We start from the raw sequence: 23,971 nt of genomic DNA, 5'->3' as shown, positions 1-23,971 counted from the left end.
AAAAGGAGGGAAGAAGGGAAACAAGGAAGGAAGAAAGGAGGAAAGGGAAAGGGGGAAACAAGAGAGGAAGGAGATGAGGGAAGGAAAAGGAGAAAATAAACGAAATAAGGGAAGGAGGGATAACAAGGGAAGGAGGTGGGAACGAAACAACAAAAGGAGGGAAGAAAGAAGAGGAAGGAGATGAAGGAAAGATAAGTGGAAAAATAATGGAAGCAGGAAGAGTGATGACAAAAGAAAACATAGATGGAACAAATGTGGGGGGAGGAAACAAGGGAGTGAGTAAAAGAATGAGAGTAGAAAGTTGGAGGTAAAGACGTGCAGGAGTGTTTACAACCAAAAAAAAGGAGAAGAGACAGGTGAAATATTCTCCCAGAAAGAAACCAACCAAAAACATTACAAAAAGAAGATATAAACGTAATAATAGAGGATGGTGAAACAAAGGAGGAGGAGGAGAGGAAAAGGATATGTGATGAAGAGGATGGGGTCGCAAAAAAATGAACAAACCGTTGAATCAAAATCAAAAAGTTTTAGAGGCAGAAATGATCCAGAGAAAAATTAAAACAGAAAAAGAAAATATATACAAAAGAGAGAATGTCGATGAAGAGAAGAAAAGAGGAGGAAGAAGAGAACGGAGCGAGACGTGGTGCGATCCAGCCGGAAAGTAAAAAAGAGAAAGAAAAGGCAGGAGGTTAACCAACCAATGGACACAGAGGTCAAAGGTCACAAGAGAAAGTGAGCTCGATGGGGTGAACAAGCAGGGATGCTTACTGAGAGGATGGACAGGTGAGACCTCTCCTCTCCCAGTAAGCAGACCGTGATGAGGAGAGAGGTGGCTGATGGGAGAGCCAGTGCAGGGTCAGCCAGCAGCGCAGCAAGTTAGCACAGAAGCTGTTAGCACGTTAGCTTGGAGATGCTTTTAGCACGTTAGCTTGCAGAAGCGTGGCCAGTAAAGCAGGCTAGTTAGCAACGTCCACACAGAAGCTGGAAACAAGTCAGCAAGCAGCAGGGATGGAGGTCAAAGGTCAACCAGTCAGTTCAGAGAAACAGCTTAGAACAGGATGAATCAAAGACATTGACCCTTTCTGTCTCTTTTGGGTTTTTTTCAACCAATGTTTTGTAAAAATTCTACAATTACACATTAACACGACGTTATAAAACATACAAACATAAAAAGAAACGAACAATCCTGACTGACAAATTAATAAAGTGCCAGGGATGTGAGAAACCTTTAAACTCAAACTTACATTATTCCCTTTCCTGGTTTAAATATGGATCATTTGAAGGGAATGACATCATCATAATGGCCAGCTGTCAGCCTGAATAAACTACCTCTCTCACTCTCGTTTAAACCTGCATTCTCTCTAATGGCCAGCAGGGGGCAACTCCACTGGCTGCAGAAGAAAGTCTATGAGAAAATGAGACTTTAGGGCGGGGCCACTACCATGGCAACCTGTCAATCAGGATAGAGGCGACTCATTTTAACCAGCCTTGTTGAAAAAGCAAATTAGGAGTCAGCTGTTTTTTTCCGTTAAGTACATTTTCTTCTGTTTGTTGCTAGCCAAAATGAACATCACGGTTAACAAGAATTATGGAAGCACTTGATAACCAAGCTAGCTAGCTTCACCCTCGATCAAATAGGGTCAAAAAAATGGCGACTGCCAAAAAGCCAGAATTGAGGCAAAAAAAAAAAGTAGACCACAAACAAACAGGCTAAATCCACTTCTTTCAAACAGTCTGTAGTTCTCTCCTGTCCCCTCATCCTGTGTCAATGTGAAACACCCCAGTGAGACAGAGAGAGGCTCAACTGTTTTATTGTGATTTATTTGTAAAACTCCTACGACTGACGCGCCTATATCTTTACTGTCAGTGTGTAAAACACCTTTTCTGTTGATTCATTCTGTTGCAGATTTAAAGGGATAGTTAGACATTTAGGGAAATAAGTTCATTGCCTTTCTTACAAAGAGTGAGATGAGAAGATGGACACACACCTGTACAAACCGGTCAAAACGATGCTAAAGACAGCCGCCGTTTAGCTTAGCTTAGCTCAAAGACTGGAAACAGCTAGCCTGGCTCTGTCTAAAGCCAACAAAATTCTATTAAACACACTAACACATAGTTTTAGTGTTAAAAAGACCGGTGTTTTACAGGGGTTATGTGCCAGACTATTTCTTAGATGGGACCAAGGAAGTAAAACATAGTTTAGCACATAGCCCCCAGCAAAGCGCTGTTTTGTCATCTTTACACTTTGGTTTTTGTTTTGGATTAAACAAATGAGAAATGCAGTTGCTTCCTCCAAAGGTTCCTAGATCTGGGGTATAGTTCCTGTAGACGAAGCACGGTTTTTGACAAAGTCAGGCTAGCTGTTTTCCCTTATTTCCTATTTTTATGCTAAGCTAAGGTAACCAGCTGTTGGCAGTAGCTTTATATTTGAGGGTGGTGTCAGATCTTCTCACGTGACTCTCAGCCAGAAAGAGATAGGTGTATTTCCCAAAATGTCAAATTTTCCCCATTAAGACTATCTTTGGTTTTCTCTCCTGCTGCTGCTGTATTTCCCAGAATCCACCAGTGAGAGCATACAAACATTACCAGGGACAGATTCAGGACATTTATTCAGCTGCTACACATGCACTGAGACTGCATGTTCCCCTTTCACACATCCAGCCTGCACGCTAACACTCCTCTGACGCTGCTGAGGTGCAGATCTGTTTTCCAAAAAGTCAAATCTAATCTCTTTTCAGTGCATTTTCTCTCTCTCTCTCACACACTCACACACACACACACACACACACACAGTAAACCCAGACCAGCTCTGTTTCAGACTGCCGTTTTGGTCAACTCCTGTCATGATGGAGGAAGCTGGAAGCCACAGGCAGCGGTGACAGTGGTGATGATTCAGCGTTAAACGTCGACACATTAACAACCCAGTTTAAAAAGCAATGTGAACAAAAAGGAGGCAGGGAGGAACATTAAACCAGTGCTGGGAAAACGCTGGGCGAGTTTTAATTTAGAAACATGATTTGGGCGGTAGAAGACATAAATGAGAGTGTCGCACTCAGCAGTTCTTTGAGGTAAAGACCTCACAGGCTGTCGTGAGTAGGTTCAGATTTCAATATAAGTTTCCAGGCTTTGTGTTTTGTCGAGTATCAATTCTGGATTTCAGGAGGATCTGGTGACAAACAGATTGAGAACTGCTGCTGTTTAAAACATGACCCCATCAGCCTTCCTCCCAGATCTGGTTTAGAGTTTAGTGTCGTCATCAGTGTCCTGCAAAAATCCTCGGCTTCACTTTTACCTTGTTTACCAACATCAATGTCATTAATGTGAAATAACGTTTATGTTAATGTTACATGAACAGCTAATGTTCTAGAGACTGAAGAAATTTTTGCAGGACACCTTCACAGTTCCTTTTACATCTTCTTGTGGTTATTTGATCAACAATCAGTTAACTGAAGCCAAAACATGTTGATGAGGAGGTGAAAATGTTGGTTTCTCTGATGAACTGGGGGTGTTTTCAGGTTGGAGGTTCAAATCCCTGGACTGACTGAATGCTGAACGACTTCAGCAGCGGTGGAGCTGCCATGTTTGTTTATAAGCTATAATTTTCTATAGAACAAATTGGACAATAGAGCTGCAACAATTAGTCAATTCATCAAATAGTTGTGAACTATTAAATTAATCAGCAACTATTTTGATAATCGATTAATTGTCCTAAGAGTCCTTTTTTTAAAAGAAAAAACATCCAATTTATCTTATTTCAGCTTCTTCAATGTGAATATTCTCTGGTTTCTTTATAAGCTATAATTTTCTATAGAACAAATTGGACAATAGAGCTGCAACAATTAGTCAATTCATCAAATAGTTGTGAACTATTAAATTAATCAGCAACTATTTTGATAATCGATTAATTGTCCTAAGAGTCCTTTTTTAAAAGAAAAAACATCCAATTTATCTTATTTCAGCTTCTTCAATGTGAATATTCTCTGGTTTCTTTATAAGCTATAATTTTCTATAGAACAAATTGGACAATAGAGCTGCAACAATTAGTCAATTCATCAAATAGTTGTGAACTATTAAATTAATCAGCAACTATTTTGATAATCGATTAATTGTCCTAAGAGTCCTTTTTTTAAAAGAAAAAACATCCAATTTATCTTATTTCAGCTTCTTCAATGTGAATATTCTCTGGTTTCTTTGCTCCTCTGTGACAGTAAACTTAATATATTTGGGTTGTGGACAAAAGAAGACATTTGAGGACATCACCTTGGAAACATTTTTCACAATTTTCTGGACCTAAAAACTGATTGACAAAATAATCCACAGATTAATCGATAATATTCATTAGTTGCAGCCCAACTGGACAATAAACACAAAACAGGGTAACCCTGCACAACAGGGGTTTTCTGTAATACTTTTCCACCCCATTAAACAAAATCAAGACTGCCTGCATTTCCCATGAAGCTTTGGATAATAAACAGGAAGTATAATGTTGCAGTGGATTCAGGGAGTTAGGTGTAGGCTTGTGTGCACCAATAAAAGTAGCTGAATTAGCTGTTAGCAGTTCCTGTTTGCAGTGTTCCCATGGATGTGCAGACAACTATCACGGGACTACTACTGAAGAAAACTTACAATCATAGGAACCTAGGACCCCCAGTTCAGAGAGAAGGCCGTCAGAGCACCAACGGGGTGGGGTGGGTCACATGTCTTACCTCTGGTACACCAATCTTCCTGCAGGCGTCCAGGAAGTTCTCCACATTTCTCCGACACTTGGCCATGCTGAGTTTGGGCTGGAAGCACAAAGACACATTTACAAAACAGGACTACTTTTCTGAAAACAAACAGAACACATTTCACCAAGATTATGAGGTACTTGTTGAGATCAGAAATAAAATCCTGGACATTTATCTCAGTAGTCGTAGGTCAGGACTGACAGTCTGAGACGTACCACTGCAGGCGAGGGCACGTGGATGCTGCCAACAGAGCGTGGCCGAATGTGATTGGCCAGATGGCAGAGCACGACGCCGTCCATCAGAGAGGACCCGAGGTCTTCAGGAAGGGCGACCTTCAGTCTGCTCTCGATGCTCTGAGGAGAAAACGACAGTTTAGAGAGGTATGTGTGAGTACGATGGGCTCAAGTTGAACCAGGAAGTCGTCTTCAATATCTAAAGGGCTGTTAAATCTAGCTGCATTTCCCCTATAAATAAACTGTTTTTATGACTGATAGAATTAGTTAGTTACAAGATCCAGGTTGTAATTCCCCCACCCACAGAATATCCCTTTAATCAGACACTAATGATTAGTGAACAGTGAGGTGTGTGTGTCTCACGTCTCGCAGTTGCTCCATGAGCTCCAGCTCCTCTCGCAGCTGCTCCATCTTTCTCCTCATGGTGAACTGAGGATCAACAGACTCCAGACTCTTGTGGCTTCGCAGGAACACTGCAAACAAACACGACAGCAACAGGCAGCGTTAGACTGAGACCGCAGCAACACAGTAACACAGCCAGAGTCCGTGCACATTAGGAGGGCCACAGGAATATCTGTAAAACACACAAAGAGTTTCACAAACTCCTGCTGAGCTGAGAATGCATGAGTGCTCCAGTCAAATTACAGCTACAGAGATCATCCTGAGCACAAACACACACACAGACCTCGAAAATATCCCCTCAAATATTCACGTGTGTGTGAGGTTATTCCATGCTTCAGTATCATCAAGATGACTACACTGTTCAGCACTTTGTGGAAGCATCACCTTTGAGCAGTGCAAACATCTCTCCTACAGCTGCAAAGTGCTTTATTTAAAGTGTTCAGTCATTAAAATTTCAATAGCTTTCAGTACAACTAAAAAGTCATGGTCATCTTTTCAAAGAAATGGGTCCTTGATCTCAGACAGATGTAGGCTTAAGTCATCTGAAGTTAGCTAGCTAACAGTAACTAACATTAAACGAGTTAACTTTGTGTGTGGTTATTAGGTACACCGAACTAAATCTAACACAGTCTAATAATAAATCATCTTGATGAAGGCTATAATGTTCAGTTTGTGTTGAAACAGGTTGAGTGAGTGTTGACTGAACTGTATGACCAACAGTTTGTGCTGCTGTTGAACTGAACTATAGAGAGAGGTGTTTCTGTTATTTAGTCCAACCCCACGGATGTAACTGCAGAGGACTGAGAAGAGCTTCAGAGTGGTCTGCTTTAATCTGGATGCAGAAAACTGACTTCCTGTACGTCCACATCTGTACACACATACGCAGTGACACAGAAGTCCTTTCTGCCATAAAAGATGTAAAAGGCTTACGTAAGATTCACACGCACTCGTGCAGTCAGAGCTCAGTGCACTGTGTAATAACAGCCTGCAGAGCAACACGCTGAAAACTGATTACACACTAAAACCTCTGTGTGGAGAAATGTTTTGTCATCTGTCAGATTATTCTGATGGCAGAAGATTACATTCGTGGAAATAATTAGGTAAAGCTAAATAAAACTGGTGCACTTCATTTTGGTTAAAAAGGGGTTCAGTGTCTTGCTCAGGGACAAATTGGTGGATGTGTTGCAGTCGGAATTAAACCAGGGTCTTCCACACCAAAGGCTTGTCCAGGTCTTATCCAGTGCACCACCCATTGGACAGAGCAAGGCTCGCTTGCATCTAATCTTTATGCTAAGCTACGCTAATTAGCAGCTGACTGTAGCTTAACAGACAGATATGAGAGAAGTATCTTCTCATGTCTAACTCTCTATAAGAAAGTCAATGAGGATATTTCCCAAATTGTCAATATGATATGAATCAGAACGAGGGCTCGATGGGAACTGGAAGTAATAAGTAGAATCACATTCAGTAAACGTTTAACTATAACAGGCTCAGAGAGAAGAGCAGTTTTTCTTAACAGTGTGTAGGAGGACAGAGAGCAAAACACACACCCACATACATGAAACACACACACACACACACACACACACACACACACACACAGGTGAATCATTCATCTCCTCAGTATCCTATTTTCTGCACACATAAATCTGCCTTTTCCAGCTAAACACAGCTTGAATCTGTGTACGTCCACTGAGTGACCATGAGGGGGAGCTACTGGGTCACTACAGTGGTGCTCAACTGAAGACATGTCCTCTGCAGGATGTGAACGTTTTGGTCTTCACAGTTGAGCACTTAAAACTGCATTTTAACACTCTCACAGCCCTGACACAGCAGGAAGCTCTTCACTAAACTACAGACGTCTTAAAAACAAAAACATGTCTCTGGTTTTAGGTTAGCAAAAAGTGTATATTGTGGAAATGGTCATGAGACAACAACGTAGTGGGAGGCAAATAAAACAAACAAATAATATGACTTGATACTTGAACTTTTGGTTACTTAAGGTAAACATGGGCCTTTCAACTGGGTTGGTGAGAAATTAAAAAGGGAGAATGAGAATGATAATGTGCACTGCGCAGGTGTTTTTATCATCTCAGGTCGGGGTAGGATGTTCACGAGTCTGAGGAAACGTGAACAGCCTCTTGAACATCCAGCAGAATGAAAGACCCAGTAATGAGTTGTTTGTTTCAGATAATCCTGAGTGACGTGTGGTCTCTTGGAGGACAGAGGGAAAGGGAATATAATGAATCCAGTAGTTTTATCTCAGTTTTATCTTCTAGGTCAAGTCATCTTCCTCCTCCTCCTCTCTCTAAATGTCTCACTGCCATCTGCACAGTTTGAGCCTGCAGCATCTTGTTTCTGTGCCTCCACTGAAGGGTTATTAAAAGGTTTTGGAGGATATTTTTAAAATGCCATGGGACTTTATGTCATCTACTTCTCGAGTAAACTATTTCTAGCTCGCTAAATGTAGGAACTCGCTCGTACAGTCGCCGCCTTGAAAGACAGTGGCCTGGGTCACCATTTCACAAACAGAACCACAGTCTTTTATAAGATCAGTCACTCAGTAGTAAAAACAAAATGAGAGGTCCACACAGTTTCTCAAAGATAGTTTACAAGTAGGGATGTCACGATACCAAAAATTTAGTAGTCAATATAATACCAGTGAAATTGCACGATGTCTGATACCCAATTCGATACCTCAGTAAAAAACAAAAACCAAACAATAAATCCCATGTACTTCAACATACACTCCTTTAATAAAAACACACTGTAGGAAAATGAATACCATTGTGTTTTCAGAATTTTGCCATCAACTTGGTACCCAAGACTCGGTTCTCATGACATCCCCATTTACAAGTAACCATTTCTATAAAAGGTTTGACCTTCAAAGGTTTCCATTAACATTTATCATCCTCCTGCAGTTGTTCAGCAGATTATTAAAGAGAAATTGAAACGAGGCAGATACAGCTTTCAACAGCTTCTGCTGTACAGCCCTTCACAGTACAATACTACGTCTACACTATGTCATAGAAAAGTAAAATACTTTGTAATACGTCATAGCTGCGCCTCTTTTTGGGCGATCCCTAAAGATCCTATAGATGCCAATGCAATTTAAGGTGTGTTTGGATCATGTCATGTTAACCAAACCTTGTTGTTTAGACATCTCTTTTGTGACTGATCCAAAGCGTTCACGCTACCTTAATAAATTAAAGTTAATCGGTCAGCTGTCATGCCCCTTCAAACTTCCCACATCCGAATGGATCAATAACCCAACACAGGGGCCAGATGTTGCTCATCTGGACGTCCGATTAAATCTCCAGGAATCTTAGGGTAAGATATACTTTATTGTGTTTGTTTACAACCAACTGTTTGATCTCGGCTAGGCTGAGATTTAGCTGGTTCTACTGTATGACTGTACACTGTCTATGACAGTGAATATTAAGGTGTTTTGCCTCAAATGCACCTCTGTATTTGTATGTTTATTTGTTTTACAAGCTGCTACACAACAGCTTTTCTACATTTTACTGATTATCTCATTATGCAAAAACTGAAAAAGGGTACGACTGCACTGAATGTTCGAAAATAGCAAAAACAACAACAACAACAAAAAAAAACAGGTTTGGTGCTCAGCCTAATACGTGTCAAAAGACTGAAGAAATTTTACCGAAAAATTACGTTGACATGTCAGCAGTGTGGAAGCATTCTAAAGTGTCTGAGAAAGATGCAAAAATTGCCATTTGCAGACACTGTTATGCTGAATTGGCTCCTAGCACATCCACTCCATCTGTGGCTGACTTCTTAGAAAAGGCAACAAACGGATGAACAATTGGATGAATACTGAACGCTTGTTTGGTGTTCAGTATTCATCCAATATTTTCATTATATTCGATTTTTCATTTCTATCCCTAAAAAAGGGGGATGCAGCGTTTGTGCCAGACAGAAATTACCAAAAAGTCTGCTAGCAGCTCTGTGAGTCTGTACTGCAGCACACTGAGCTAAATACATCCACATGCTAACAATAACAATGCTACCATGCTGATGTTGACCATGTTCACAATCTTAGTTTAGCATGTTAGCATGCTACCATTAAAGAAAAGTATTGTACAAATTCAAACTTTGAAATGATGATGGCACTAGATGAAAAGTCTGGATCACCAACCTTCTTAAAGTTCATCCTGAGGTGAACATGAAGGTCTGAACTGCATTTCATCACAACCATCAACAGCTGCTGAGATGTTTCATGAAAACCAAAGATGTCACCTCATGGTGGAGCTAGAGTTAAAGTCAAGAGATCACCAAAGGCAGTAGGACTTTAAATATCTGTACAAATGTTTGAGCCAATCCATCCAATAGCTGCTGAGATATTTCAGTCTGAACCAAAGTGGGACCGACTGCTTGGTGCCACAGACGGTAAATCTTGCCATCACCTGTTTCTCTTTGGTACAGTTAACAGATAATATCTCTGATCAGGGAGCTGATCTGGTGTTTGTCTGTGAGAAACAAACATTTTCCCACAGTGTGGCGTTTATTTCTATTCTGAGATCTGTGAGTCTGTACAAATGTGCAGACAGAGCAAAGTGCTGCCACTGCTGAGGCCTCAGGTTCAGGTCCTCTGAGGGCACTATGGAAGGAAACTAAGTCGTTTTCATAAAAGAGAATCAGAAATATTAAAGTGAATATACACAAATTAATATAGAAAAACAACCCTATAAAATTGTTTTATATTTAGATTTATAATTACACAGATGGCACCAGCTGGTTGGTACCAGCTCTTTCTTTTTCATGTTTTATTGAACTAAGTAGTTCTACACATATGTACTTTCTTGTATGTATATAGCTTTTAATAATTTCTTTAATTTTTAAGTAAAAACATCCGTTTTCCTCTTTCTCTCCTTTTCCGCTGTAAAATATAAATGTTTCTGCTTGGAGATCAACAGTCTTCAATTTCATTTGAGCAGTAGCCTTGGAAACAGGATTCATTGAAAACAGAACTTAAATTCATCTTTAGCTGCATTGCATTTTGGTGTTTTTGGTGAAAGCAGATGACGGCAACAACCTGCTTCACATTCACACTTCTGTTTTCTGTTTCAGCTGTTGGGACTGAACAACACCTCAGCTCTGGTTATAGTTTTGGTTAAAGGTTTGATTCATCCAAATCACAAAAACAGATTTTCTCATGCCTACTGGTTTGGAGCCATGCAGAAAGTTTCAGGGTTTTATGCTTTTTAAAGGTTTGAAATCGCCATCTTGTTCAGCACCTCATTCCACCAGCCAGACGGGTTAAAACACATCATATATGAGAGCTGGACAACCAATACTAAATAAACTGATACACTATTGTTGCTGCAGCACACGGGGTGATGATTGGTTATTAATGAGGTCAGTGGCAGTGATGATGTGAGCGTGTCAGCTCATGGTGATGTCACCCTCCCTGAGGCCTAAGCCCATTATAGACCATTAGTCATAATGTGATCACACTTAACATACATAACTGCTCATGTAGAAACACAAAACACTTCAGCGGGAGCGTGTTTCTGTAAAACACTGAAAGGGGAAACAGAAATCTCAAAAAACAAGACTGATCTTTACTGATTTATGAAACTAGACTCATTACTGTTCTGCACTGAGGTGTGTGTATTGAGCGATAAACATTTGAAAGACAACTGTACTATTCTGTATATGTGGAGAAAAAAGCATTTATCCTGAGGGTGGTGTCAGAGGGGAGGCCATGTTGTTACCCAAAGATGTCTCCATTTACCATTTAAAACCAGGGCAATTTATTTCAGAAGCAGTTTGTGTTTTATTTATAAAGCTCTCAAATGCCATCACATGAAAATGAAAATAATCCGGTATCTGTGGCTGTCGCAGATCTCTAACAAGCAGGGCCAATCATTTCTTTCAGTCTGATTAAAATGATTGGCTGACCTACCAACCTACTCACTGCACTCTACCTCCTGATTTTCATGGTTTCCTCCCGGGGTCACAATTCACCCGATTTATGCTTTAAGGACGTCTTTGATCCACAAAGTAGTCACACTGACAGGCAGATTCCAGGCTCGCACTTTAGTGTAAACAGTTACTATTATGGATTACAGTAAACTCAGGAACACTTGAGCACTGGGCAACATGCTAACATTTTAGCATTCACTTTAATGTCACACCAACAGCAACAATTTAGAGCAAAATCAGTTTATATCAGTGGAATCACTGCGATCAGTGCATTCGCTCACAGGGAGCAAAGTTTATCCACACAAATCTTTTGGGCGGAGTTCAACTTTGGTGAACTTTGACACGTGAGTTTGTGCCATTGACAAATAGCAAGCTGTCTAGACTGTGCTCACCTGTGAGTGAACAGAGACCTGCAGAGTCCAAAATAGCTGTCTGAGTGTGAACTGCTGCACAACAGAGAAATGATTTACAGAGAGCTAGTCGATAGAAGAAATACGTCTCTTGCTGCTCACACTTTGTCAGGGTAGCAAACGAGCTAGGAACCCAAGTAGCTTGATGAGCTACTGCCACTGTTTCATCTTGTGTGACACGTCGCACATATTAGTTGTTGTATATTTTTATGTTGTCAGTTTATATATTTATATGTACACAATAATATCTTCCGTTGCGTTACTTCTGCACGGCACAAACCCAGAATAATGCATGTATATATCTGCAATGTTATTCTTCCATTCCATATTATATATTTCTACATTTATTTATGTTGACTGTATGTTTGTCTACGTGTAGCACCTTTTCACCACAGCAAATTCCTCGTATGAGTAAAACACTACTTGGCAATAAAGCTGCTTCAGATTCTGATTCTAACATACTGTAAAACTGACCCTGCCTATATTTGGGACAGGTGTCCATATGGGACAGGCCTTTAATTCCTTTTGCACAAAACTGAAGCTACGATGACAGTATAACAGTTTATTTATTTCTAACAGTATAAACATTACACTAATACACTAATTCATTTTATCTAGCACATTGTAGGCAGCAATGTAGCGAAAACAAACATACCCAACAACACGATGCAGGATGAGAGAAGTGTGGCAGACGTTAGTAGACAGAGAGCCATGCACTTCACATGACAGGAATCACAAATAAATTTTTATGAAAAGCTGTTTTGATTCTTTAGATAGGTGGACCCTTACAGACTAAAGGATTATAAATAATCAAGGACCGGACACATCCGGACTAAAGTTTGATTTATACTCCTGTGTAGGGTCTACATGCGTAGCTACGCCGTAGGCTACACATGTAGCCATGCATTCATACTTGTGCGTAGGTGTGTCCGTCATTCTGCAATTACACCCCCAAACACTAGTCGGCAGTAGCGCTACAGCGTCCACTGTGTTGACTTTTTCCGGCCGAGCAGGCTAACGAGTCATTTCGCTCGGGTTGTGACGGTCAAATATATTGATTCACCGTGTTACAGCTGCTGTTTTGGCCGCTAATAAAAGTTACTTCAAAGCATCGAGCACTTCCTGTCGGCTCGGAGGCATTGCGACGCTACCCAGCCGACCAATCACAGTGCTTACGGTCCGCGTCACCTCGACGTGTAGTTACGTTTTTTGAGGAGGTGCACATCAGGCTACGGCATAGGTGTCGCCGTAGGGTACAGGGCTACACAGAGGCTACGCCGTCAACTCGACGCTGAAGTATAAATCACACTTAAAACTCCTGGAGCTAGTCCGCAATTACCAAGATCGGGCCTCTGCGTAGCCCCCTTCCCTACCCTACGCCCTACCCTACCCTTAAATTGCACTTTAACGAGCGCTTCAAAGGTAACGGGAGTCAGCACTTTTTTCTCTTGGACCATGCCAATTACACATGTAAATCTATATGAATTAGACTTTGGAGCTCGTAGTTTCGGTTAAAGGAACTGAACGATTTTAAACATTAATATTTGTATGCACAATCTATTTTACGGTATGTTAGCATGTTCCCTACTAGCTAGCATGTTACTGGTTAGACACTACATCACCAAGCTACCAGCACCACCTGTTTCACATGGACATGTAGATAAAGTTCGCTGTGTTGCTTTCTGGTCTTTGTGTCAAAGCACATAGGGCACAAGCTACGCTAAACACTAATGCTTCATACTAACAGATAAAACACTATAATGAGGAAAGTGTGGAAAGTCATTATGATGCACTACTGGTACGTCAAGTTACTGTAAGCTCCATGCTAACACATTAGCATACATTGTAGTGTTTGACTCAGACGTTAGCAATGAGGTTAAACTAATAAGAAAATGAAACCAAGATTTTACATGTTTGTGGTTTGTAAGAGTCTCTGGAGGGCTGTGAGGGATTTGTTAACATTCAGACGTCATTACTGAGAGTGTGTGTGAACAGCTTAACAAGCTCACAGTCGCTGTTCAGAGCCTTTTATGGACCAACCGAATGAAACACTGCTCGCCTCCGGGAGGACACACACACACACACACGGCTGTGATCCATCTAAAATCTTGGACTCCACTGCAGAGGAAGTGGGATACTCCTTTAGGGACCATTATCTAACACTTAAAATATAGGAGCTAAAAATACACAGAAACACAAATGTGCACAGACAAAAACCTCAACTCATTCATGCTGCAGACGCTGCATGCAAACACACACACACAACTTGGAGACAGATCCGACAGTCCTAACATGGCCTCTGCTGTTTCAGGTTGTACGTTAGTTTGACGTCCGTAGCTCATACGGTACGCACCGTACAGACAGAGGAAGCAGCCAGGGTTCATGTGATCAAACTGCAGCTTTTCTGGAACCTCGACATGCGGTGATCGTGGGAAAAAGGACAGCACATGAGTCAACAAATGCTGGTGTGTGTTACCGTCAAGACTTTTTCATATACGGCACAAACTCAAACTTGTTCTGTCAGATTCTAATTCTCAGTAAAACAACTTGCATCAAGACTGTATCATTAATGTATGCTGGGCAGCTAAGTCCTTCACTCTAACAATGAAAAAGTTGAGAAAACTGTTAACTTCCATTATGCTGAGGCCACAGAAAAGTTTAAATTTGTTGCTGCAACCTTTTGTCCCTGTATATAAATTAGCTTTTGAACACTGTTGAATTTAGATCATTTCAGACCTTACATGACTCATACTGCACACACACCCACTGCATTTAAGCCTTTCCAGAACCTTTATGCACACACATTTTGGTGAGCTTCAATGTGTGTGACCACACTGCTACAGTAATGCACACACCCACACACAAACACACACGCAGCAGTAATCTAAAACCACCCTGAACTAAGGCAAGGAAAACACACAGTGGCAGTAAAGGAGGTGCTGCAGAGTCACCATGGACCAACCAATCACTGTAAAGACACTGTAAGCTACCAGGTACTTTCTAAGTCTCTATGTGAATATTACCATACAGGAGCTTTATAACAAACATGTTTGATATGTTTACTGTGCTCTCTGGTGGATAAACTGTGCAATGCACACTGAATCACTTCAAACTTATGTCTGACATTTCTTTATTGGCCCACATATACATATGCTACACTACATACTATGTGTCAGCTTTAACTCGTGTTGAAAAAAAAAAAACACCAACCACTTCTATAGGTATTTTCTAAATAGTCTGTTTTAGGACAAAAGTCCCTTTTTTTGTTTGTTTCCAAGGACAGTGTGTCCTAAACCTGGAGAGCTTCTGCCAGAACGAAGATAACCTTTGGATTTGTCCAACTAGTCCTTCACAGACAGTTTGGAGAGCAGCCCCCCACAACCCTCTCAACATACATATGACATGTGATTATTATATTAATACAGACTAATGAGCTTTACAGGCATTTGAAAATGTATTTGTTATCTTTGGACAGAGCCAGGCTAGCTGTTTCCAGCCTTTATGCTAAGCTAAGCAAACTGTCTCCTAGCTGTTCTGTCATATTCACGGGACAGACAGAGTGGTGTCAATCTTCTCATCAAATTCTCAACAGGAAAGCCAGTATGCATATTTCCCAAAAAGTCAAATTATTCCTGGCTGCTGGAGCTGGTTATCAAAGAAAACAGAGACAAACTTTCTAGCTTTGAAGATAAAGCCAACCCTTGGTGCAGAAGTTTGAAAGAGAGACTGTGTGGAGACACCTGAGTCCAGGTGTGTGGGTGTAATCTGACTCTGCAGCCTCGGAAACTGGGAAGTTTGAAGAGGCGGGACCTACCGCGGCTGTGCATGCCTCCATCTTCGTGGCTACGAGGTGTATCTCTACGGAGGGGCGAGGCCTGTGAGAGGAGGGAGGGGTCGAGACAGGAAAGAGGGGGCGAGCAGGGCAGCGAGGGTGGGGCTACAACCAGGAGGTGGGAGTGGTCAGAGACGCAGGAAGAGGGCGTGGCGTGTGTAGTGCAGGAAGAGGGGGCACCATGGTGAATTGAGTGCAGCAAGGCAAAGTTCATTCCACGAAAAACACCCCCCCGAAAACCCCAATACCACCAGGAGAAAGGTCCGGAAAAATCAAAACAGGGAGATCAATGGGAGGCAGGCGTCGACACATGCAGGCAGATCATAATTGATGAGTTCGTGATTTTAACATCATAAGACATGCAGCAGATCAGCGAGCGGAAAAATAAAAAAGGAAAAAACAGAAAACACACATATATCAGAAGAGGAACACATGAAAAGGAGGGACACCAAGAGATGACGACACAACACAGCACAACAACAAAATAAAGATTAGTGGCATTTCACTTTCACAGATCATCTTGACATGCTGTTAGCGTCATGTTAGCTTCATCAGCAGTTAGCAACATTTCACACACTGGTAAGTTAGCAAACAAAGGCTTGATGGTTGCTAGCTCTAAAAAAAAAATTTTTTTAAAAGCATGGGACTGGAGTTTGCTGTGATTCTACAAACACAAGCCGCGACTGCAAAGCTGCATTTAACACATCTGCTGGTTCAAGTTGTGCTGAGCAGATATTCTGAACTAACTCTGGGTTAGCTTGTGCTCATCTAGTGCTGATCCAGGACGGCCATGCTCGTATCCCGGTCCTGGATCACCATCACTCGGAAGCACAGACCTTTTCGACATTCATTACGTTTGTTAGAGGAAGACCATCAAAAATGCACATATGCTGGATGATGACATCTACTGTGGTGGAGGGTAACTAAGTACATTTACTAGTACTTGTTTGAGTATTTCTACAATGTGTTATTGCTACTTTTACTTTTACTCAAGTAAAAGAGTTCTTCTTCCACCACTGTGTCAGGCAGGTGTTTTGTCCTCCCACTACAATCAAAAGCAACATTACATATCATCTTTACATATCTTTCATTAAGAAAGACAAAGCACAAAACGAATTTAATCTGCTCATTAAATGTGTGACTGTGTGTGGTGTGGCTGGTAACATGGCAAATTAGTTAAAAATCCCACGCACAAATCAGTTTAGACCTGTCCATTTTTAGACCACGTCCAACCAGTGAGAAGAAATCTCTAATGTGATGCAACCAGAGCTGTTCTGACTTTGGCAAATTATATTGTGTTCAGAGGAAGAAGCTGATTAAGTAAAAATGTTTGCAGGCTCTTGACAACAACAGATGGCACAGGTTTTCATCCTCACTGAACTGTAGCACCTCTGATTGTACATGGTTTGTACTGATTTTAATGGAAAGACTTCTTTTATACAGAATCGGTTTTCTTACACCCGCCTTAAACTACACTACAATACGGTTCATTTTTTTTTTTTTTTTAGACTTTCGACAGGTACAGCAAGGCACTGCCATGATTGGTGCTTCCAATCCAACCAGAGCTACCTACATTATACATTATGCTCATCATACTGTTAGGTAAATCCAGTGACTCAACCTGCGGGTCTGGTATCCCAGGTATCTGATCCGCCCTCTAAGCCCAGATTCAACTCACCCGAACGGGGCTTCAGTCCAAACACTGGGCTGGTGAAGGATGGAGGTCTGCTGGCTGGAGATCTGTCATCTCGCTGCAGCAACAGAAACAGAAACAATGCGGTTTAGTAGTCAGTTTCATTAACAATCAGTGAAAAGTATAATTCATTGAACAGATGCTAGATGTTCTCTGTCATGTGGGAGATGTTGGCAAAGACACACAAACATTACAAATGACTCCACAGAGAAATAAACTACATAGAGAAACAAACGCTCCTGCGATGAAGCTGTTTTAATGGGGAGGTAAGTGACCTAAAGTTTACTTTGGCTCAAAGACAGCACTCGATCCTCCCTCCTCTGTCTTTAACCATCACTCAACTTATATAACCAGCCGAGACAGAAAGAGACTCAACTGTCAGCCGACTGTGAGCACTCTCTAAGAGAGTCGAGACCCCTTTGATTTAACAGAATTTAAGTGGTATAGATTTTTTGTGACAAAATCAATTTTAAAAGGATCCTGCAGGGAAAAGATCAGATAAAACCAGGAAATTTCCTCAGATAAAAGTGTGCTTTTTGAAAAGCTAAAGACATTGACTCAGACAGCTGATTTCCTCGGGGCCCTTAAGGCACAGGGAGGTAGGAGATCGCTCCCTAACTGAGCAGTGCCAGACCTGATGATGACTCTTTCTTATCCCTGCAAAATGCCACAAACTCTTAAAATTAATCAGACGGTCGATTGAGGAGAGTAGGTTTTTTGTTCTGATTATCAGTTTGAGCTTGTCTAGCATTTCTGATTGCTCCTGGAAAATGTCACGATGGAAATGTCATTTAGACAATTTCCACGGAACTCTCTGTTTGGGGTTGGCCTTCCTTTGTTTGACAACAGTTAAACTGAGTTTGGTAATTAGGTGATTTGCCATATCTTGACGGAAGGTAGAATAGGTGTCATGAAATCTGCAGCAACCTCAGGTTTCATTTTTTCAGTGCTGACAGGCTGTAACCAAAAACAATGCACAAAAAAAGATCAGACAAAGACATATCGACAACGGAGGATCTATTAACAGCAAGTCCATGTGTGGCTAAGGTGTGGCCATGGCTACGGGTGGGTCAATGCAGAAAACTGCAGAATGAAGAAACTCTTTAATGCTCAAATTTTTCACATAATTCAGAATTGAAGATTTCTTAAAAATGGTGTTAAAATCTTGCCTTGATCTCGTGAACCCAATATCATGTCTCCTCTCGTGAGCTAAGTGTCTTGTCACTCCCCTACCGTGGATAATAGACAAGAATTGTGTAAAGTCTGTGAAGAACAGTGGGCACAGCTTGGGGAGCCTGTATAAGGTTACTGCCTGCCCAGGAGGCTGACATCCGAGTATAATGGCATGATGCTCAAACAAAGACCCCCTAAGATACGTCCCTACCAGCAAGAACAGCTGAGAATAAAGTTTCTTCCCTTGTCTACATGTGTGGGAGAAACTATGGTTTGGGGACAGAGGCCTCAAGAAGAGCGGCGGAGCCAGGTTTCCGTTAAAAACATACAGACTGTGTCGCATACATAAAGTCCTGAGTTTGATAGAAGCTCTGTTTTAAAACCATAGTAGATACACAACGTCTGGAGCAGCAAAGTGGCTATCATTTGCTGTTTATAACTTACAACACTTTATTGTAAACTCAATACCTTTGTCCCTTCCATGATCCTGTCTGAGACGTGATCTGATTTGGCTGTGGTCGGGCTGTTGACCCGTTCTGATCTGATCCTCCGAAGTCAGCGTATGTAACCTTGGTGATCTAACTCGGTTAAAAGTGAGCCAGCTTTTGGTACTTTTAAACCTAAGACTGGGGTCAGACTGACAGGGAAGATAGCAGAATAGTTTCTTTGACTTCAAGGCCAGCCTGTCATCCAAAACACTCTGAGGTCTAACAGCCCATTTGTCCTCATTGATGCTTTGTTTCTTTAAATCTCAGCCAGTTCAGATCCTCCACCAAGTGTGTGTGTTGCTACTATTTGTGTGGATTGGTGAGTTTTTTCCTGATAGTCTGATACACACTTTCTCTGTGTGTTCATTATTTTACTTCAGAGCATTGTCAGACCAGTTTGGTGAAACAAAGCAGTCTTGTTCTCCTCGTTCTCTCTTCACTCTGTAAAACACTGAAGTCTCCAGTTTGAGGGCAGCGAGCTGTGGCGTTGGTTTGGTTTAAAAAGGTTTATGAGCTTTGTCTCCAAACTTTACATGAGAAGACTGATATCTGTCTCATGTCAGAGCCGTTTAGTACAGAGCTGGAGTCAGGGCTAGGGTTAGGTATCCAGACCTGGCTCAAAGTTGGAATGGTTACCAAATTTTCAAGAACCTTGGATTCATTAAGACCTGTGCATTTGGATTCTGCTTATCAGTTCTTAACTTCCTGCATATTTCAGCTCCTGACTGAACTGCAGTGAGCATTTTACAGTCCATAAAAGTGTCTCTTATCTGCCAGGAGCTGCTCCGCCGCCCTAACGTCACCTCATTTGTTACGCAGTACGTCAACAAAGCATGAAGAAGAGAGTCCTTCTGTTTCCAGTCCTGGACCATCTGAAGGAACGCACCGTGTTCGATGTGCCGCTCTCTCCCAGCTACAACGACGCCCCACATACAGCTAACGCTAACTGTAGCAACGTCTCAGGTACAAAAACACAGGTGATCTGACGTTCACCTTTTATACTGAAGGGAAACCAATGATGTCTACAAAGGATTCAATATATATTTTTCTTAGAGACCAGTCCTCAGAGACGCCCCTCCAGTACAGAGACTCCTTTCACTTTAGCCATGAAGGGGAAGATGAATAAGGAGGAAGAGGATGCAGGTCACCGAGTGCTGACGAGATCTGTGGTGAAGGAACCAGAACTGAGAAACAATACCCAATTCTTAGCCTAGCTTACCATAAAGACTGGCAGTAGAGGGAAACAGCTACTCTAGCTCTGTCCAACATTAGCAGTTCGCTAATTAACACAACATATCTTGTTTGTTTCATCTGTACATAAACAAAAATGTAACTATTTACCAAAATGCTGAGCCATTCCTTCGATGGTTGGAGTCTTTATTTTGACTCAGTGCAGCATGGGGTTAGAATTGAATTTGGACTGGGGGAGTAACACAACACTACTGGCATTACCTTAATAAAGTTCATAAAACTGAAATGTTATTGTCAGACAGTGCTGGTTGCTTATGAAACAAACAAGAGACAGACACGTGTCAGCAACGTCTGCAGATGAACTCTTTACACACTTACATGCAACACAGGAGACTGTCAGTTCACCAGCCACCACTTTATTAAAACCGACTTTATTTAACATGTAATGATGTAAAGCGATCAATTAACATGTTCCCACCATGTTCGCATGTGTAACTGGCTGTCAGATGAAACGTGACACATGTGAAATCTCAGTGTGGTTTATTATTGGCCAAATAACTCACAGGAAACAGACACACAAGTGACAGACCGCTGGGTTCCTGGGAAACACGACTGAGGACAGTAAAGCGCTGAGGGGGCGGGACAGAGCCTACATCCAGTGGTATGGTGCTAGGTTTACCTTGATTGACATATGCCATTCATACTCCTGGCAAGCAAGCTGGGCCTCAAACCTGGCCTTCTCAAACATCTGTCTCTTCTTCTGGAACTCATAGCCACCTTCCTCCATGTGCTGCTACAGGACGCATCAAACGTTTAGGCTTTAAATGACCTTAAAGCTCTGCTGTTACATAAAAAACTTTACAGGCTTTATATTTCCAAGGACAGAGACAAAAAAGTAGTGGTGTAATGGATTGTAGTGATCCGTAGGGATTTGGTTTAGGGAAGAGCAACGTTTTGAAACCCTATAAGCTGAGACTTTGGCCATTTTCAGGCCACTGGTCTGCTTGTCATCATAGAAACAGGTTTTCAGATCGTGATGTTTATTGCAGCATCAGTTACATATCTGCTGCCTTCCCTTCGACACTCAGCGGATCAGCTCGGCCTCTTTGCCCATCTGTGGCACAGCAGCCTTCAGTGTTCACAGGCTGCAATCAGATGATTGCTCTGGGTGGGACACTGAGCGAGACTACAGAGTGGTGACTACAGACAGACAGAGGTGGCTAATTCAGAGCCAAAGTTAAGCTAAAATAACCCCTTTATTTTTATTTTTTTAAACTGATGCTACTCCGTGACTCAAAACCAAGGTAAGACCCGAACTGTGAGTTTTGTGATCCATTGAACCCCTACAAAATAGTTTAAAGGCAAACTGGATCTCCATCACAGGAGTATACTTATCAAGGAAAATGTATTTAAGTCTGCTGCATCAAATAAATGTAAAGCCACACTATGTGCAGGATTTACAGTGGGAGTAAGAATACACTACTTTTTTTTGTTTCACGTATTATTAGGTGGGGCTACTGTTCAAGGCATAGCGGTGCTATTTTATGTGTCACATTACAGAATCTACTCTGTGATCTTTGATTTAGATCCTTGCAGTGTTGATCTAGAACCTGAAGTTTACACCAAACTCACTCGAAGTCTCTCCAGATAAAAGTATCACCTTACAGGAGACCTATTATGCTTTACCATATTCTATGACTTATCTACAATGTTACAATGTTGGATGTCCATGTTGAACATGGCCAAAGCTTGAAATAATGAGATTAAAGTATTTAAAAGAAATCCTTGTGAGCCAAAACTTCAGATTTCTTCTTGCTCTGAACGCTCTGTTTTCAACAGCTTTTTCCACCAACGGCTCCATTCTACAACATACAGAGCCAGACAGAGACGATATTCCATATATGGTAATTTGCTCCCACAGCAACGGCACAGCAATGCTCATGCTGTGTCTCAATTCGCGCACTTACTATTTTGTGTGCATAAGTGCGTTCACACTGAGAAGTACGGCAAAATGTAGTGCACTGAGAGTACCCGGATGTTGCATAACGGCTAAAAGTTGAGTGTGGAACGGTGGAAACTTCTCACCTTAGTACACTATTTCATCACTAAATCCACTTCTGAGAAGTTTTGAGGCAAATATTGACAGTTTTATGAAAAGGGATGGCGGATTAAAAATATGCTTGAACGTTTTCGGAGTTGAGAAGCTCCACAAGTGGAGGCAGGGGAAGCTCGCACCAACCCGCAGGAGGAGCTAGCGAGACCGCCCAGCTGTCTGGGCACAGAGCCCTCTGCTCCTGCAGTCACACAGACCTCTGCAGCCAGCTCAGCAGGGACTCCAGCAATAACGCCAGAGAAAAACACAGCTGTAAGATAGTTTAAATGTTCGTACCGCTGTTATTCTGTCATTACATTAGTATGAGTAGTTTAAATTGAATAAAGTCTGGCTCATGATGTACAGAAAATTCTTGTGAAACTTCAAAAATAATTAAATACACAATGGAAAGGGGACTGTCGCTACTTTATTATTTGTTTTATTATTATTATGGTTGTTATTTTGGAGGCAGCCTCTGTGCTGGGGGGATTGTGCAATCTTGCGATAGTTATTTCCGGTTAGTGCACAACAGCAGTGTTTGATTTGAGACAACACTACCCTGTCAAAATTAACGTACTAATCAAGTAAGTACATAGTGTACGCAGTGTACTGCATGTTAGTATACTGATGGAAGTACCCGAATTGAAACACAGCACTAGTCTGTCTGTACTGCTCAGCTGCAACAACAGCCTGGTAACATGTTTCAGATCTTGGCCAATCAGAAGACAGTGGGCTTTGAGAGTGGGGGCCTTAAAGACACATGGGCATCTACAGCTTGTTTCAGACAGAGGCTCAAATGAAGGCCTACATGAAGAGCCAGTATAAGACAGACAATTTTTTTTTGAACTTTGAATCATGCAAAGCTGCCAAACAGGAGTCACAGAACTACAATATAGGACTGGAAAAACAGTATAATGGGTCTCCTTTAATGACTGATGTTCAATAGAAAGTTAATTGCCGTCATTCACTGTTAAATTACAATAAGGTGTGAACTATCATCATGTATGCTGATGACAACATGTTATTTCTACACACTGTACCTTTGGTGTGGTGACGCCGTCATCACTGTCCTGCCCACTGGAGAGAGAGAAAAAGGATAGGATTTAACACATTAGCAGATATGGCAGCAGTGACTACAATCTACTCATTGACCATTAATCTACATGCAGACGTTGGCAAAAACACACCACAACCACAAGCAAAAACACTCAACCATCATTGAATTTCACTTGCATCTGCCTTCAGCAATGCAAGTAAAAGCAGCTGAACTTCACAAGACAAAACTTGTTGACACTGTTTTCAAAACTCTCAACGAGAGGGGAGTCCAGGGTGGAATACTGACATTTGAAATAGGGGTATTTTCTTAAGTTAGAAGGATGGAAGATTTCCAAAGAAATCTATGTAGGGTTTGTAGTCAGTTTAACCTCATGTTGTTTCAGTTTAACCTGTGGTTAGGTGAGTTTCACTAGCAGCTAACAGAGCCCGAAACATCAGCACTGTTGCTAGGGTTGCATTCAGTTCAACATACCTTAAGCACTGAGTTAGAGCAGTGGTTTAACTGTTTGAGGTGTCCTGATATACAATTTTACCAGACACCTGCCGGCCAAACAGAAATGAGTATTTTCCATGACCATGGTATGAAGTAATTTAACACACAGACTCACACACACAAAGTCTTACTTGAGTGACTCTTCCACTGTGACCATCTCCACGGGGTAAAGCTGAACTCCCGACAGGTCGTCCTGCTCTGCGCTCACTCTGACACACAGAAGAACTACGTT

The 23,971-nt window shown here is 41.6% G+C and overlaps 1 protein-coding gene across 5 annotated transcripts in view; it reads right to left on the bottom strand.

Annotated features, from left to right (window-relative positions):
• LOC119903399 (leucine-rich repeat and calponin homology domain-containing protein 1-like) overlaps positions 1 to 23,971 on the bottom strand; it is a 107,481-nt gene that overhangs the window by 7,837 nt on the left and 75,673 nt on the right. For 3 of the 5 annotated variants that reach the window (XM_038719532.1, XM_038719531.1, XM_038719534.1), the window contains exons 12-18: positions 23,871 to 23,948; positions 23,231 to 23,267; positions 17,232 to 17,304; positions 15,536 to 15,658; positions 5,324 to 5,433; positions 4,943 to 5,080; positions 4,707 to 4,784 (exon numbers count right to left, since the gene is read on the bottom strand). In XM_038719532.1, coding sequence (XP_038575460.1) covers positions 4,707 to 4,784; positions 4,943 to 5,080; positions 5,324 to 5,433; positions 15,536 to 15,658; positions 17,232 to 17,304; positions 23,231 to 23,267; positions 23,871 to 23,948 — 637 coding nt within the window. The remainder of the gene's footprint in view (positions 1 to 4,706; positions 4,785 to 4,942; positions 5,081 to 5,323; positions 5,434 to 15,535; positions 15,659 to 17,231; positions 17,305 to 23,230; positions 23,268 to 23,870; positions 23,949 to 23,971) is intronic. The other 2 variants (XM_038719533.1, XM_038719536.1) reach the window with 1 other exon arrangement.

The sequence above is a fragment of the Micropterus salmoides genome, unplaced genomic scaffold (assembly GCF_014851395.1).
Source record: "Micropterus salmoides isolate LMB-PRFRI ecotype aquatic unplaced genomic scaffold, ASM1485139v1 Ms_hic_scaffold_15, whole genome shotgun sequence".
In the NCBI taxonomy this organism is placed as follows: Eukaryota; Metazoa; Chordata; class Actinopteri; order Centrarchiformes; family Centrarchidae; genus Micropterus; species Micropterus salmoides.
This window is presented reverse-complemented; position numbering and strand designations above follow the sequence as displayed.